The 15,256-nt window shown below is 38.1% G+C and overlaps 2 protein-coding genes and 1 long non-coding RNA gene across 8 annotated transcripts; all 3 read left to right on the top strand.

Annotated features, from left to right (window-relative positions):
- The first annotated feature begins 74 nt into the window (after positions 1-74).
- Positions 75-6,271, top strand: LOC137094317 (nuclear body protein SP140-like protein). 3 transcript variants are annotated; one of them, XM_067459883.1, is made up of 13 exons: positions 75-991; positions 1,133-1,207; positions 1,367-1,500; positions 1,786-1,839; positions 2,025-2,058; positions 2,165-2,395; positions 2,894-3,027; positions 4,726-4,770; positions 4,875-4,990; positions 5,142-5,241; positions 5,379-5,438; positions 5,527-5,667; positions 5,783-6,271. In XM_067459883.1, exons 1-13 carry the CDS (start codon positions 931-933, stop codon positions 5,849-5,851), a joined length of 1,254 nt encoding a protein of 417 aa, XP_067315984.1. In that variant the 5' UTR covers positions 75-930; the 3' UTR covers positions 5,852-6,271. The 3 variants fall into 3 exon arrangements, with proteins under 3 accessions (XP_067315984.1, XP_067315978.1, XP_067315994.1); XM_067459877.1 differs by having other exon boundaries at positions 4,872-4,990; XM_067459893.1 differs by having other exon boundaries at positions 970-991; positions 1,133-1,211; positions 4,872-4,990.
- A 1,283-nt stretch (positions 6,272-7,554) lies between these two features.
- On the top strand, positions 7,555-9,270 carry LOC137094467 (uncharacterized). Its single transcript, XR_010908659.1, has 3 exons — positions 7,555-7,632; positions 8,822-8,931; positions 9,159-9,270. It is a non-coding gene; the product is annotated as an uncharacterized lncRNA (long non-coding RNA).
- A 903-nt stretch (positions 9,271-10,173) lies between these two features.
- Positions 10,174-15,142, top strand: zmp:0000000912 (interferon-induced very large GTPase 1). 4 transcript variants are annotated; one of them, XM_067459707.1, is made up of 2 exons: positions 10,236-10,366; positions 10,458-15,142. In XM_067459707.1, exon 2 carries the CDS (start codon positions 10,481-10,483, stop codon positions 14,822-14,824), a length of 4,344 nt encoding a protein of 1,447 aa, XP_067315808.1. In that variant the 5' UTR covers positions 10,236-10,366; positions 10,458-10,480; the 3' UTR covers positions 14,825-15,142. The 4 variants fall into 4 exon arrangements, with proteins under 4 accessions (XP_067315799.1, XP_067315808.1, XP_067315819.1 ...); XM_067459718.1 differs by lacking the exon at positions 10,236-10,366 and having other exon boundaries at positions 10,407-10,537; positions 10,801-15,142; XM_067459729.1 differs by lacking the exon at positions 10,236-10,366 and having other exon boundaries at positions 10,821-10,925; positions 11,011-15,142.
- The last annotated feature ends 114 nt before the right edge of the window (positions 15,143-15,256 follow it).

Below are 15,256 nucleotides of genomic sequence, written 5' to 3'. Positions count from 1 at the left end.
CTAAAGAATAAAGATGAATATTGCTTGTACTACTGCCTGTACTTTTCTCTGAGGAGAAGAACATTATCTGTATGTTTTGGAGAACTATGTTGTTTTCAGTTGACACTCTGCCAACTTTAACCTTGGAGAAACTGTGTAGCTGTGTATGTGTGCAGTATTCTGTGTTACAGATCAGCATTAGAGGTGGATTACGGGCTTCCTAGGAGATGGGTGGACTTGTTTTCTGATCAAGCTGGCACATGCTCCAGACCTGGAAGTTCACTACCTGCCTAATTTTGGGGTGAAAGCGTCAACAAGGGATCTATGGATCTGATTAACTGACAATTTACTATGACTATCTGTTTTCTCTTAGCCAATCAGAATAATTTAACCTGCAGCAATGACGTGGCTAGACCTTGAAAAGAGTAAAGAAAGTGTACTTAAAAAATGTTGAGGAATTGTATGTACAGAAGGGGGAGAGCGCAGCCTACGATATCCTTGTGAGACTTGAAGCTGGTTTCTAATGATGAAACTGTAAACTATTTTTCAGTATATTTTTCTTTAATTAATTGCACTCCTGACACTTGGTATTCATTCTTCACAGCTGGTCTTGGGTCCTAAACTGTTGTCCCCTAACAACAGCTATTAGACATCTTTTAAACACAAATTTGCTTGCTGTGTATATCTTCAGGGAAGGTGGACCAAGAAGCAGTTTTCAGTTTCGTTTCTGTGAATATGAGAGGGAGGAAGCTACTGCACCACAGATGACTCAACATGAAGGAACCGGTCCACTTCCTGCTGTTCAAAAAATGCTTAAGATAGGACATCCTCCTTCATTAAATACTCTTTGGGAGCATTACGGTATCTGACGGGCTTAGTGAGAAAAGCATTAGAAATAAAGGACATTAAGGAATAAAAAGAGAAAGAAATAAAGCTGTAAGAAGAGACGAGATGGATTTGTCCTCCCTTTGCACATCCAAGAAGAAACAAGCCAAGAGACAAAACTTCCCCAGTGAGTCTAAAGCATTTTTATTAATAAAATGACAAAGCAGTACTGAATCAAGTATGTTCTTTAAAAAATGAGGACGTGCACATTACACACACATCTGCTGTCTAACTGATCTGATTGAACTTGTTTCTGAATCGTCTGCAGGACTAAATAAATCTCAACTTCCTGTTACATGTGGTTGTAAAGATGGCGTCTTGCATTTAAAGAAATATAACAACAGTAGGTGCAGAAACATTTCTATATATGTTAAAGAATTCAGTAATGTTATGAGGAGCTAAGTTGTTGAATGTCTCGAGATTGTAATTCTGGATCATCTAACATCCAGATGCTGACCATTAATTCCAGTAGTGGTTGAATAAACAGTTTTTCTGTCTTTAGAACAGAAGTGCATCTTCAGTGAAGGCCAGTGGTTCAAGCCCACTGAGTTTGAGAGGTTTGGGATGATGGAAAGGAACAAGAAGTGGAGGATCAGCATCCTTTGCAGCGGCATTCCACTCCAGAAGCTCATACAGGTGCGTAAGACAGGTTTCGGTAATTATTCAATACTAAAGCAGTTACTAACTAATCCACCTGAGTGCAAATATAATTATCTTAAACTCGTTTGAGAAATTCAAGATCAAATAACTGCAAATATACTTAGAATTTTATCTTGGCCATGGTGATTAGTGACTCTAATTAGTGAAATTCAAGTTAAACAACTATAAAAATGGACACATAAACATAGAAAACAAAACAGTAATGATGACATACTGTATATGTTTATGGCATATTGTAACTTTGCTGTTTTCTATTCATAGGATGGCTTTCTTTCATCTATAAACTTTATGAAATGCAAGGTTCAGAAAACACAGGTTTGGAGCTTTTGGATGTTTTTCAGATTTGATTGAGGACTTGAAGGGATAGTTCAGAATTATTACAGCATTTGAATGTTCGGGTGAACTATCCCTTTATCCTTTCTAGACTGAAGCTTTCAAATGTGACATAAGTTAGAAGTGACCAAGATCTTCATCAACGTTTCTCCTTTTATGTTCTGCAGAAGAAAAAAAGCCCTTTGGGTTTGGAACAACAGAGTGAGTAAATTATTTTCTATTTGTATATAGAAATAAAGATTCCTTTAAATAAGATCTAACAGTTATTCAGAAAGATATTTAATAAAATATAATTTTTCCTGATCAGATGAGAAGATCAATGACAATCAAGATAGTGATGATGATGATGACGATGATGATGATGATGATGACGATGACGACGATGATGATGATGATGATGATGATGATGATGATGATGATGAAGATGATGATGATGATGATGATGGTGGTATTGACATGAGTGTGTTTGAAGGTCCAACTCTACCTGTCACCTGCGGTTCTGAGTCTGGCATTCTACACAAATTTCGCTTTGCCTCAGGTGTGTGAGTGGGAATAATTATTATGAATATTGACAATGACAATTCTTACTAAAACAAAGTTCAAGTTTAGGGAATAAGGAGGAGAGAAACAGTGAACACTCCACATACATTTTAATCACCAAATAAACAAACAACCAAACGAAACTAAAGCGGCAGCCTCTCGCAGTCGACTTCCGGTATAAACATAATAAAACACCTATATAAATTCCAGGACTTCATGGTCCTCTCTCATCCTTCACTGTCGTCACTCCTCCTTTTATCCTCCTAAAGCTCCTCCGTGGGATTCGACACCAGTGTGGCGAGCAGGCAACGCTCTCATTATAGTACTGGCGCCACCAGCCTTGCTCCATTCCCACGGCTGCCGACCTCGCCCTGCTTGCCATGCTAACTGTCAAATCTGAAGAGTTTCGTAAGACAACATATTAACAATGAATGTAAATACAGTGCTTGACTGCAGCGGTACAAGACTTTTGCACTCAATTTTGTCTTTATCTCAGGGCGTTGTGGGAGATGCATAAGAACAGAGAACTTCTGGCTGAGCCCTGAGGATTTTGTCAGATTGAACAAACCAGATGGAACATGGAGGAAAGACATTGTTGCCCATGGAAAGCCCCTTGGAAAACTTATAATGGTAAAATAAAAATATTACAAATGAATATAAGGAACATTTCAGACAGTGTAAATAGTCTGCTTTCATGTTATGCAAATCGCCTCAGCTCCGGTCCAGAGACACGATAGCACAGAGTGGATCATATGCGAGAGTCGGCGCAGACAACAAAACATATTAGACCCATTTGAATTCTACTGAATCAACCTAGAAACAATGTTTCTTGTGACATCAAAACGAAACGTTGATCCAGCTCATCAAAAGTAATGTTGAAACAATGTTAGAATCAACACATATTCAACATATAATTCTAGACATCCTAGAATTCAGCCAATCATTTGATGACTTTAAAACTCCCGAATTGTTTCCAGATAAGTGTTAGCCTAGAAATCTAGACACACCCTAGCGGCAGCAAATCTAATCTGCCCGCGAGTGTCTAGAAACTCTCAATACACTTCTGAGCTGTAAAAGCCAAACTCTGGTTGGGCCAATCACATCGTGTATAGAGTCGGTGGGCGGGGCTTAACATAATGACAGCCGAGTTGCGCTTGCGTGCTTCTAGTAAACACAGAAACTGGTGAATAGCGGTCTTTCGAATCAGTTTTGACCGCGACTCTGGAAGACTTGGAGTTAACCTTATCTCTGAGAAAAGAACAGAACGGCACTGAAGTCATTCTTGAGAAGGGTAGATGTGTTCTGATTTTGCCGACCAGATACGGCGAAAGTTTAATCTGTCAACGAGCTCTGCTTTACCTTCATTGCTCTGGTTGGTGTAGCGCTATCCAATTGCATGCACGGCGTGCAGTGGGAGTTTGAAAGACAACCATTTATCCCACCCCTCAGATTGAGCACTGTCAATGGTGAGTTTCCTAACCAAACATCTTGATGTGGGTCTGGTTTGTCAGGCTAAATAAGTTGTATCATATGCATCAGAAGTTCAGCCGATGGTCCGTGGCCGTGTCGTCACGTCTGAGGCTGTGACTGACTATAGCACATACCTAACATTGATGTTGCTTTCAGTTGGGTGAAACATCTCTGTACTACTCGTATAATACTTACACTATATATACACAATATATAATCTTATATATATACTCTTATACATACAGTATATTGCAACCTGGTCTCACTGGCAAAACGTACCTGTGACAACGTTTTTGCAAACCTCAAAATACATACCAATAGGTACATATTGTGTCAGTTTCAAAGTGAAATGAACACTAGAGGCAGTAAGAGGCACTTATATTAACCAGGTGCTTATGTTTTGATTTTCTGACCTATTAAGCTTTCTCGATAGCTCAGCTGGTACAGATTTGTACTTGCAACACTCAAAGCGCGGGTACGAATCCCGTGTGGAACGAGTCATGTTAAAAGAACTCAAAGACAAGTTCAAAAACAAGCTAAAATGACATGGATACATGGATCTTATTTTTGTCACATTTGCTTTTGTTAACCCTATCGGGTAGGTTTAGGGATTAGTGTGGGTGTATGTCAAAAAAGCAACGTAACAAAAAATGCCAGATCTACGACAGAATGACAGAAATAGTAAAAGTTCTGATATTTTCTTGTTCCTGAATGCATTGATGTTTTTAAAGAATCTATAAATTGAATGATTCAGGCTCTTGTCGCCACCTACTGGTGTCTCCACCACTAAAGCATATTGCCAGCCGATCAAGTTTTGTTGCAGTATGGGCTACTAATGTGTTTTCACATACTTTCCAGAAAAGAGTTTTGGAACCACATCCAGCCAACTGTGATCAAGACCCAGTAAGACAATTTCAGTCATAATTACAGTCAGGTCAAAACATCACATTTAAAAAGTGCTTTAACCCTGTAGAGTTTTATTTCTTTATAAACTTTTGTCTCAGCAGAATGATGACGTGTGTTTCGTGTGTGACTCTGAGGGAGATCTCGTGTGTTGTGATGAATGTCCACGAGCTTTTCATTCACAATGTCACCTTCCAGCTGTAGATGGAGACTCACCTGGGTGAGAGAGAGAGAGAGAGAGAGAGAGAGAGAGAGAGAGAGAGAGAGAGAGAGAGAGAGAGAGAGAGAGAGAGAGAGAGAGAGAGAACATGCTGGTTTAGATAAATCATATTTGACTCTGTGTAATATTGTGTGTTTTGTCTGTACATAAGCCAGTGGAGCTGCACATTCTGTGTGATGAAGAATATGAAGGATTCCAGTCAAAAGACCCAACAGGATGTTTTGAGCAGTCCAGTCTCTCAGTACACACTGGTAAAACTTTTAGACTGTACAATTGAAGTCAACAGGGTCTTTTATCCTTTAGAAAAACAAAAAAACAAACGTAATAAAATGGTGACAACTGACCCTTCAATACTTACATGTTTGTTTGTCTGTCTTTTCTCTTTCAGCACTGCCAGTGTTTGCTGTTACACCTGCTACATGAGAGCGTGACTGACCCCTGCATCAATGTAAATTTCACCTTTAGCAGCTTCATCTGCCTCTGTCATTATTTAATGTAAATGTACAGTATGTGACGTCTCCACTGCTGGTGTTCAGATTCCAGAAAACAGTGAGAACATTTGTGGTCCCATGATGCTGGGCAGAGTGAAGATAAACCTGGAAAATAATGATTATCAAACCGTGCTTGAGTTTGTCTCTGATATTGACTACGTTTTTCATCAATGCACATCGAACAGGGTGAGTTTCACTCAGGGCTTGCAAATGTTACTAATGACAGGAGTCTTACAAATGTGCCTATATACTGTCTTATTTACATTGACTGAATTCTAAATTTTTCTCTTTTTCTCTGTAGGATAAAGACTTCAGTAGAATGACCTCTAGGCTGAAGAATCTTTTTGAAACCATCTTTAAACTGCTATAGGCTGAAACGATTAGTCAACATTATCAACCATTTGGACACGGTCAACAGATGAAATCGAATATTCTTTGGATCTCATATGACCTGGTTTAAAGGCCTGCAATAATACAGTTTTATTTTTCAAATGCAGTGAAATGCACAATGGAGCAGAGGACAATGTACTGCTAGACAAGATATCAGATATCACACAAAGTCTCAGCTTTAAAATTCTGTTAATTTATGCCTTACTCTTTACTAGTTATTGCATGAAATAAACATGAATGATCATGTGATCGTATTTTGCTGCATTCACAACCATGGCGTAATACCATACAGATTAATTTGAACATCATAAGATGTTCAAAGAAAGAGTACAACTTATTGAAATGTATAAGGTTTTGTGTAATCACTCAATGAGTGTTTCTCAAAACGATGTCAATAAAAAGCTGGTAACATTACAATAAGGGTGCACTAATATGCATTAATTCATGCTTAATTAATGCACAGATAATCATGAGTTAATGTATTATTAATGGTTAACTAACCCATTTATTAATGATTACTGCATCAGCAGCCAATGAAGATTCTACAGGTTTAATATATTAAGTAATCATTAAATTGTTATTAGTTAAATATGTCATAATGTATTAATTCCTTAATAGCATGTTATATCAACTAATAATTTAAATTAACATGTTAATTACCAGAACGGGTCAAAGCCATGTATTTCAACTTCCAGATGACTATCAACTAATTGATTAACTAATATGTAATTGAGATTATGGGTTTTGAATTAATTTTGATTTAGTTAATAGTCATGTGCCCCAACAAATAAAGTCATAACATAATGATACGTTTATAAATCATTAGCTAATGGTTAATTAAAGCAGACAACTGGAAGTTGAAATGCATGGCTTTGACCTCTTGTCAAAATTTTGCACATTTTGTATATCTTGTTTCAGGTTTTGGTGAGCTTTTAGCCCTGCACAGTCAAAATGACAATCAAGCAGTCAGCGGCCGACAGTGGGTATGAGGTGAGAATGGGCCCGGGTTCGGGCAGAAATGTAGGACTCTAAATCGTCTACCCAATCTGGCAACACTGATAGCTTACATTTACATTCCAATAAAGGTTATTGAAAACATGCCTCTGAAGTTTGAATTTTTGTACCATTACATTACTTACAGGCTATATGTAATGGTACAAAAATTCAATAGGCAACTAGTCGTCATATTTCTGCTTCAGGAAACATGTTAATGCTCAGCAGTACACATATGGTATATTTCCATTGTACTAAAATGCATTCATTTTCAATGGGTATATATGTGGCTGAAACAGGTAGCCAGTGCATCCCAAATTTTTCAACATTAACATTTTAATATAACATTATAGTCATTATGGCCTTCAGAAAATTGTTTTTTGAGGAGGTGGGGTAGTGCGCTATAGGCCCCTGTGGTGTGGCCTAAGCTTGTCTCTTGGCATTTTTTCCTAACATTACTTTTACTTTTATACTTTAAGTAGTTTTGAAGCCAGTACTTTTACACTTTTACTTAAGTAAAAATAGTTGATACTTCAACTTCTACAGAAGTATTTTTAAACCCTAGTATCTATACTTCTACTTGAGTAATGAATGTGAGTACTTTTATCAGACACCTCTGATAAAAAACGAAACAAAAAAAAAACACTGAAATTGGAGGACCAGGAAGCCGTTTTCACTTTCATTTTCCTCTGTGGTTGTTGCAAGACAGTTGAAAATAGGAGACAGGAAAATCTAAATTCATTTTGTGGAGAAATCTGATGCTGTAAGGTAGGCTAAAGCAATGCCTTTTCAATGCAATAACAAAATACTATGGCATAATTTCTGAAATGTTTAACATAGTAAATCAAGCTATATTTTTTATTGCAAAACAGCAGGATGTAGCAGCTGTGTGTGTCGTTTTTGCTTTCTTTCTCCATCTTACTTTTACTATTACTGGAAACTCACCAACTCTTGTCAATGTTCAAAGGCAAGCGCTATATAACTGCAGAAGGACCAAAAATCGAGCAAAAAATCAAAAAGAAAAACTAAGATACTAAAGCTAATACAAAGCTGAAGAAAAATAAGGTTAGACAGGATCTAGACTCTCGGACCAGGGAAAGCAAGACGTGAATGACACAATGAACAAACACGATCTGGCATGGGACAAAAAACACGAAGGGAATATAAAGAGAATCTAATGAGGGAAGCGTAATGAAGCACTAACGTAACAAGGGGCGACAATCGACAGTGCACGCACGCACGGCAACACAACACCCGTGACGAAGCACATGGCAAACGAACACAAAAACCACACGCAGACGCGCGTGCACAGAAAAGACAGCCAAGCGCCAACCACAAGCACAACAAGACAGATCAAACCGTCGCCCTGACAACAGCTAAAGAACCTTTGAAGAACAGTTACTAAATCACTACCCTTAAATGGTTTCAGGAGTTTTTGTGTTTATTAGTTCGAGGAACAGATACAGTCTCTACGTTATGATATCTAATTGGAAAAAACTGTGTCAGGGTTTATCTGATTTCTGTGGGCCAGCAGATGGTCGGCTTAGCCATTCTGTCTGCTCTGTATTTTTCTTCTGTAAAGCACTTTGCAAAGACTTTTTTAAAAGGTGCTATACAAATAAAGTTTTGCTTACTTAGGCTAATTACTTTCAACTATTACAATACAACTGCATGTGCTCTTGTCTGCATTACATTTTTCAGCAATCTATACTTTTTGTCAGCACGCTATTCTAACACAAGGACACTTCTGCTCAAAGTGTGTTTGCATGTTTTATGCTTGAATTATTGATAACTGATTCCTTCATTTTATTTTTTAAGTTGCACTCAAAGTCCTCCATACGCTGTAGGCCGTTTGGAGTGTAGAAAGCACTCTGTGTGTGTGTGTGTGTGTGTGTGTGTAATGAAGGCTGACCGAGTATGCTGGATGTATGAATCCGTTTTGGTCTTCTCTCTCCAGCAGAGTAACTTTGGCATCACTATCCACTTTGACTTACGTCCACAAACTCACTTATAACCTCCCTGGATCAACATACTCATCTCTGTGTCATTTTTCATGAATTGTGCCAGGTAAGTACTTTGTTCATTCTACAGTGAATTCTCTAAGTAGTCTTGATTCTTGTCTCACTGGAACTCGGCCATTACATCAAATGGAAAAGAAGCAGTCTTGAAAATGTTAAATGCTTTATTCACACAATAAGCATATTTTGTTTGAACATCTACAATGTTCAATGTGCGTGTTGGATAAGTAATTGATATTTCCCCACAGTATGTTTATTACATTTTCTTGTGAACAGATACATGCCACCCTGTGGTTGAGGATAAAGAATAAATGGAGACTCCGGCTTATGGGCAGGGATCTGGAAGAAAGGAAAAACATGGCAAGTTACCTATACATCAAATTTGTTGATTAGACATACCATGAGAGAATATTTAGCAATATTAAAAAGTAGCCATTCTAATGGTAAGCGCTGAAAATTATTGATACTAACATTAAAGCCTTTAATGTCAACAAATCATTTAAAAAAACGGACAGATTTTTAACAGAAGTGTCTAGAACTGGGTATTGACAGATTTCACAAATCACTTTGATTCTGATTCACAAGCTCTAGATTCTATATATTGTATCTATATTAGGTACATATCATTTTGTCTTAAGGGACACAAGCTCTCAACTAATGCTGTAAACTACAGGCTACAGGCTATCCTATCAGTTGGTAAAAAAAAGAGAAAAGGAATTGGTGTACAATATTAACAGTCAATAATCATGTCATGTCAATCTTATTTCTTTAAAGCTGCTAATTGTAGTCTTTTAATGGTAAAAAATAAAAACATTTGTATTATTAAACAAATCATTTAAATGTATGAAATAATTATGGTAAATTGCTTAATTATGAAATAACTTTGATATTTTTTAAAATCTTTTTTAGGCAGCATTCTTCATCTGCAACATGATTGTGAGGTAAGCAATGCAATGCAGGCACAATAATATATTATGCATTTTTCAGCTAATTTAAATAAATCATACAGCTTCATTGACAGCATCTGTGGCATAACAAAACTTTATAATAAAAAAATCAAAGCTAAAATCAAAGGTAAATGCATAGTAAATGCCACATAAACTGCACTGAATCCTTAACATTACTTTAAATATATTTTCTAGTTGTCTGATAAAAATATCTAAACACCCTCAAATCTAAATGAAATGTATTGTAGAAATTAACTGTTAACATGCCCTTTATTCATTTAGCAGAGAGAAGTCGGTGGGAAAAGAGAATCGGGAAAAGAACCAGCCCAAGGTGAAGACAAGGAACAGATCTTTAGAAGACTCAAACTCAGTCGTGATAACTCCAACAAACTGTCAATAGACTTTCTGCAGGTAACTCCTCCACTACAAAGGCATGAACCTTGTAATGAGAAGAATTTGGTTCAGACTTATATACAAGGGCTCCTGATGGCAGATTACACAGCAAGATACATTCCAGTGGAAGAAGAAAAAACTGAGGTGCTTAATACAAAAGGCACCATGGTTTCTGGTGTGCAAGAGGGTAATGCCTTTGAAAACATTTTCAAGAGGTCTGTGCATCTTGATACAGGAAAAAGACAGCCCATTCACCCAATGGACATTCAGATGGCAGTGTTTCTCTGTGCAGATCCTTTCCTTCGTCAGCTCATGGTAACTAAACTCTCACAATGTCAGTTTGCTCTTCCTTTGCTTGTGCCAAATATATTTACCAAAGAGATTGAATTTCCACTGTGGGCATTCAGGCAATTTAAGAAAAGCTGGAAGCCACGCAATGAAAACACCAGTAAAAATCAGACAATCTACAAGGCTGAGACACCTATGGTTGCCTTTTTTAGATTTTCAGCAGTTTCTTCATCCAAATCAGAATTAATGAACAACCTGATCAATGAACGGCACGACACTTTCTTTCACAGACACTGCCGTGGGAGCAGCAAATCCCGCCTGCTGATGGATGGAGTGGTTGAGATCGCCTGGTACTGCCCTTCTGGAGAGAAAACTGATAAATTTACAGACTGTGTTGCCTTCTGTAATCTTCATGGTGAGGCACAAGCTAATGAGACCCAGCTACAAATTCTGACTGATATGTCCTCAATAAATGTAGTGCTTTTGCCAAATCTTGATAGGAGTGACAAAAGTATGGAAAGGTTGGAAGAGTACTACAACAGCACCAAGCCTCTCATTTGCCTTCTGACTGAAGATGACTCGGATGTCTCCAAGATAAAGGAAGGCAAATATACAATTGGCTTGAAAGAAAGAAATAGATCAGATATATCAGAGGAACTTAGAAGAACCATCAACGAGTGCCTCTCTAAACCACTGTCAGTTTTCAAACTTGAGAATATGGGCGAGCATTCAGGAATCAAAGTTGATGAGAATAATGATAACTGCAGGAGAGGAAAAGAGGCAGCAGAGACGATGATGAGACTTCTTAAGACAAAGGAAATGTCAGAAATCAAAGAAACATTTCTGCCTTGTCAGGGAAAACTGTGGCATGACTGGTGTCTCAAGAACAAAGAACTACATCGACCTCAGGGGAACAACATTGAAATGCATAGTAGCCAAAAACAAACAGAAATGCTCAAAATCCGCGAGCAGCAGAAAAAAATTGGCCTCACTGAATTCTTAAAATTGTTTATTGGACAACTGAATTCCACAAATGCTGATGAGAAGAAGTATTCCATTAAATGGCTGGGTATCCTCCTGGACGAGTACACTTCAAAAGATCTCTGCAAGCTTCATCATGAGTATTATGAAACATGGTCAAAAGTGCTGGATTTGAAAAAGGAACATGATAAATCTGATCAACTGACAGCAGAGCAGTCACAACTAGAGAAGCTGTCTGAAAAACTCAATGTAGCATCATTTGGCTTGGAGCACATACTAAGAGAGATTGGCCAGATTTATGAATCACACATATCTATGAGAAAATATAAAAGATCTGGATGTGAACTAGGTGTCCAGTGTCTCCCAAGGTTTGCTGCAGAGCTCATGATCTCCGGATACCCACTAGAGCTGATGGACGGTGATGCAGCTCACGTTCCTCTGATTTGGGTTCAAGCTGTTCTAGATGAACTTATTAAAATGCTGGGAGACCAGAGAGTCTTTGTGTTGTCAGTTTTGGGCATTCAGAGCACTGGGAAATCCACCATGCTGAATGCCATGTTTGGACTGCAGTTCGCGGTCAGTGCTGGTAGATGCACAAGAGGAGCTTTCATGCAGCTGATCAAGGTGTCCGAAGAACTGAAAACCCAGTTAAACTTTGACTACTTTCTTATTGTTGATACTGAAGGGCTTCGTGCTCTGGAGTTGGCCGGCAGGTCAACAAGACATCATGATAATGAAATGGCAACGTTTGTAGTCGGTCTTGGAAACATGACTCTGATCAACATCTTTGGTGAGAATCCAGCTGAGATGCAGGACATCCTTCAGATTGTTGTTCAGGCCTTTCTGAGAATGAAGAAGGTACGACTGAATCCCAGCTGCATGTTTGTGCATCAAAATGTTGGAGACATCACAGCAGGGGAGAAGAACATGGTAGGGAAAAGGTGCTTGCAGGAGAAGCTAGATGAGATGACTCAATTAGCTGCTAAAGAGGAGGTCTGTGGTGCTGAGTGTTTCAGTGACGTCATTGGATTTGATATAAAGACTGATGTGAGGTACTTTGCTCAGCTCTGGGAAGGCAGCCCACCAATGGCTCCCCCTAATCCATGTTACAGTAAAAATGTGCAGGAGCTTAAGAACACAATCATATCCCGTGCCTCACAGTATAATGGTCTGACACTGGCACAATTCAAAGATCGTATTGGAGACCTCTGGAACGCTCTTCTGAATGAAAACTTTGTTTTCAGCTTTAAGAACACATTGGAAATTGCAACATATAGAAAATTAGAAGAGGAGTATGCAAAGTGGACCTGGAGTCTAAGAAGTTCCATGCTTGAGATTGAAGATAGATTGCACAATAGAATCAACAACAAGCAACTGCATAAAGTTGAAAGTAGAGACTTGGAAGAGGAGATGTCTGAGACCAATGAAGAGGTGAAAAAGTCCATGGAGCTTTACTTTGAAGAACACAAGGAAAAGGATATGTTGATTCAGTGGAGATCGAAATTTCAAGAGAAAGTCAAGCACCTTCATTGGGAGCTTGTGAGGGATTCCAAAAGAAAACTAGAGAACATTATCTATCAAAAGAAAGCTCTAACCAAACTGGATGGGGAGAAAACTCTGCATGAGCGAAAGCTCCTTGAGAAAAGTAAAGAGTTTGCATTCAAGCTTAAAGAAAAAGGTTTTGATGAGAATGAGTTGAAGGCACAATTTAATAAAGTGTGGGAAACATGGGTCTCTGAGTTGGCAGATGTTAAACCTCTCGGAGACATTAACATAGAAAATGATATCATTACAATCATATCTGAGAATCACGAACAAGCACGTGTGCTTGAGAGATTAAATAAATATGAACATATCCATCAAATCACTGATTTCAAGACATATGTAAATCTCACCGGAAAACACTGGAAAAACACACTGTTTGGCCTTCCACCAGAAGAGCAAGAGTCAATAAGAAAATTGGTGTACAGTGTTTGTCATGAAACTATGAACCATGTGAAGTCCAAATCTGTTGCAAACACAGGCTACAACCCAAGCTACATTCAAGAAATTGCACAGCTTGTAAAAATGAATGTAGGAAACCACAAGTGCAAAAAAGCACAATATGAATTCAAAAAAGAGTTCACAGTTGATCTGACAATCAGTGCATGTAAGTGGGCAGGTGTGAAGTTTGCAGATCTCCATCAGGAGTTCAGAAACAACAATGATCCTTTGATTTATTTAGAGATAAAGAAACCAGAATACTACAGCGTGTTCCAGGGTTTCTGCAAAGGAGCAACATCTGCTGCAATATTTGGAGCCTTGATTTGCAGTGAGCTGAAAACCCCCATTCTTCAGAGTGCCTACAACAAAGCTGCAAATGATCTAGCAGGAGAGATGCGGACAAATATTCCAGCATTCAAAGGCAACAGGTCAAACCTGGAGAAACACATTCTAAAAGCACTAGCAGAAGAAGAGGACTTTCAAAAGTTCATTCAGTACATACAATTACCAAGGAGCCACTTTGAAGATTTCATCAAAGCTGAAGTGAAAGCATATATAACAGGGGAGAATTCCCCAGCTCTTGCAATGATTAATGGGAACATCAAGAACAAGGGGCAATGTGTCGTCAAGGCTTCTGAAACAGCAACAACTGAAGTCTTAAGGGAACATGGAGATGCCAATATGTGGCTGGAGATTTTCTCTGACTGTCTGAAAGACGAGCTTGAATATAGTAAAGAACATCTCACTGGTAACTGCTGTCAGGACATCACTGACTTTGAACTTCTAAAAGAGGTTGTGAAAAAAGAACTTCAGCCCATCACAGAAGAGACAAACAAATATTTAACAAAACCCTCTGATATTGAGATGAAAATGTTCAGGAAACCACCAGATGAGATTTTGATTGAACATTTCTGCCAGTGCTGCTGGGTTCAGTGCCCCTTCTGTGGAGTCGTCTGTGTTAACACGATAGAGGACCATCTTGGAGATCACATTGCTCCCTTCCATCGTAACTGTGGGATGAGAGGGATGAGTTACAGAGGTACAGACAATCTTTGCTTGTCATTCTGTACATCTTCAGTGGCAAGTGACAGTCAATCCTTTTACCCAAAAATTGATTCGGATGAGACTATTTTATGGAAAGAGTACAGAACAGCAGGTCCTCAGTTTGAAAACTGGTCCATCACGCCCGATCTCTCAGAGCTGCCATTCTGGAAGTGGTTTGTGTGTCGATTCCAGAATAATTTGGAAAAGTATTATAAGAAAACCTTCAGTGGTTGTGGCACAATTCCAAATGAATGGAGATCCTACACAAAAAAGCAAGCTTTGGAGAGTTTAGAGAAATACCTGTAACTGTAATTGCTGCCTTAAATGTTCAAAGTGAAACCATAGTGTCCTGTAAGAGTTTATCACCAATAGGTTCCATTCTGTTCTTAGAACTTTCTAAAGGCCTTTTAATGAAAATGTCATTATAATTCAGTTTATGTCAGATTTCTAGTTATTTTACATAGAAATGATCATGTGTAGCCTACCAATTTTCTATAATGTTCAGGGTTGAAGGTATTTTAGTTTTTTAATTACAGAATAAAAAGAAAATTTGGACTGGAGTTTTTACTAATATTGTAATCTATACAATGTATTCTTAGTATTCCAATGATATACTGTTGTACTTTTGGCCAAAATATTTTTAATAAAACTTGTTGATGCATGTTTACATACTGTGTCTGGGAGTTTGTTTCTTTGTTTCTTTGTTTTTGCTGTAATAATTCACTGTACATATTCTTT

Source organism: Pseudorasbora parva, chromosome 2 (genome assembly GCF_024679245.1).
Source record: "Pseudorasbora parva isolate DD20220531a chromosome 2, ASM2467924v1, whole genome shotgun sequence".
Classification (NCBI taxonomy): domain Eukaryota; kingdom Metazoa; phylum Chordata; class Actinopteri; order Cypriniformes; family Gobionidae; genus Pseudorasbora; species Pseudorasbora parva.
The sequence above is the reverse complement of the archived record's forward strand: the minus strand, read 5'-3'. Positions and strand labels throughout refer to the sequence as shown.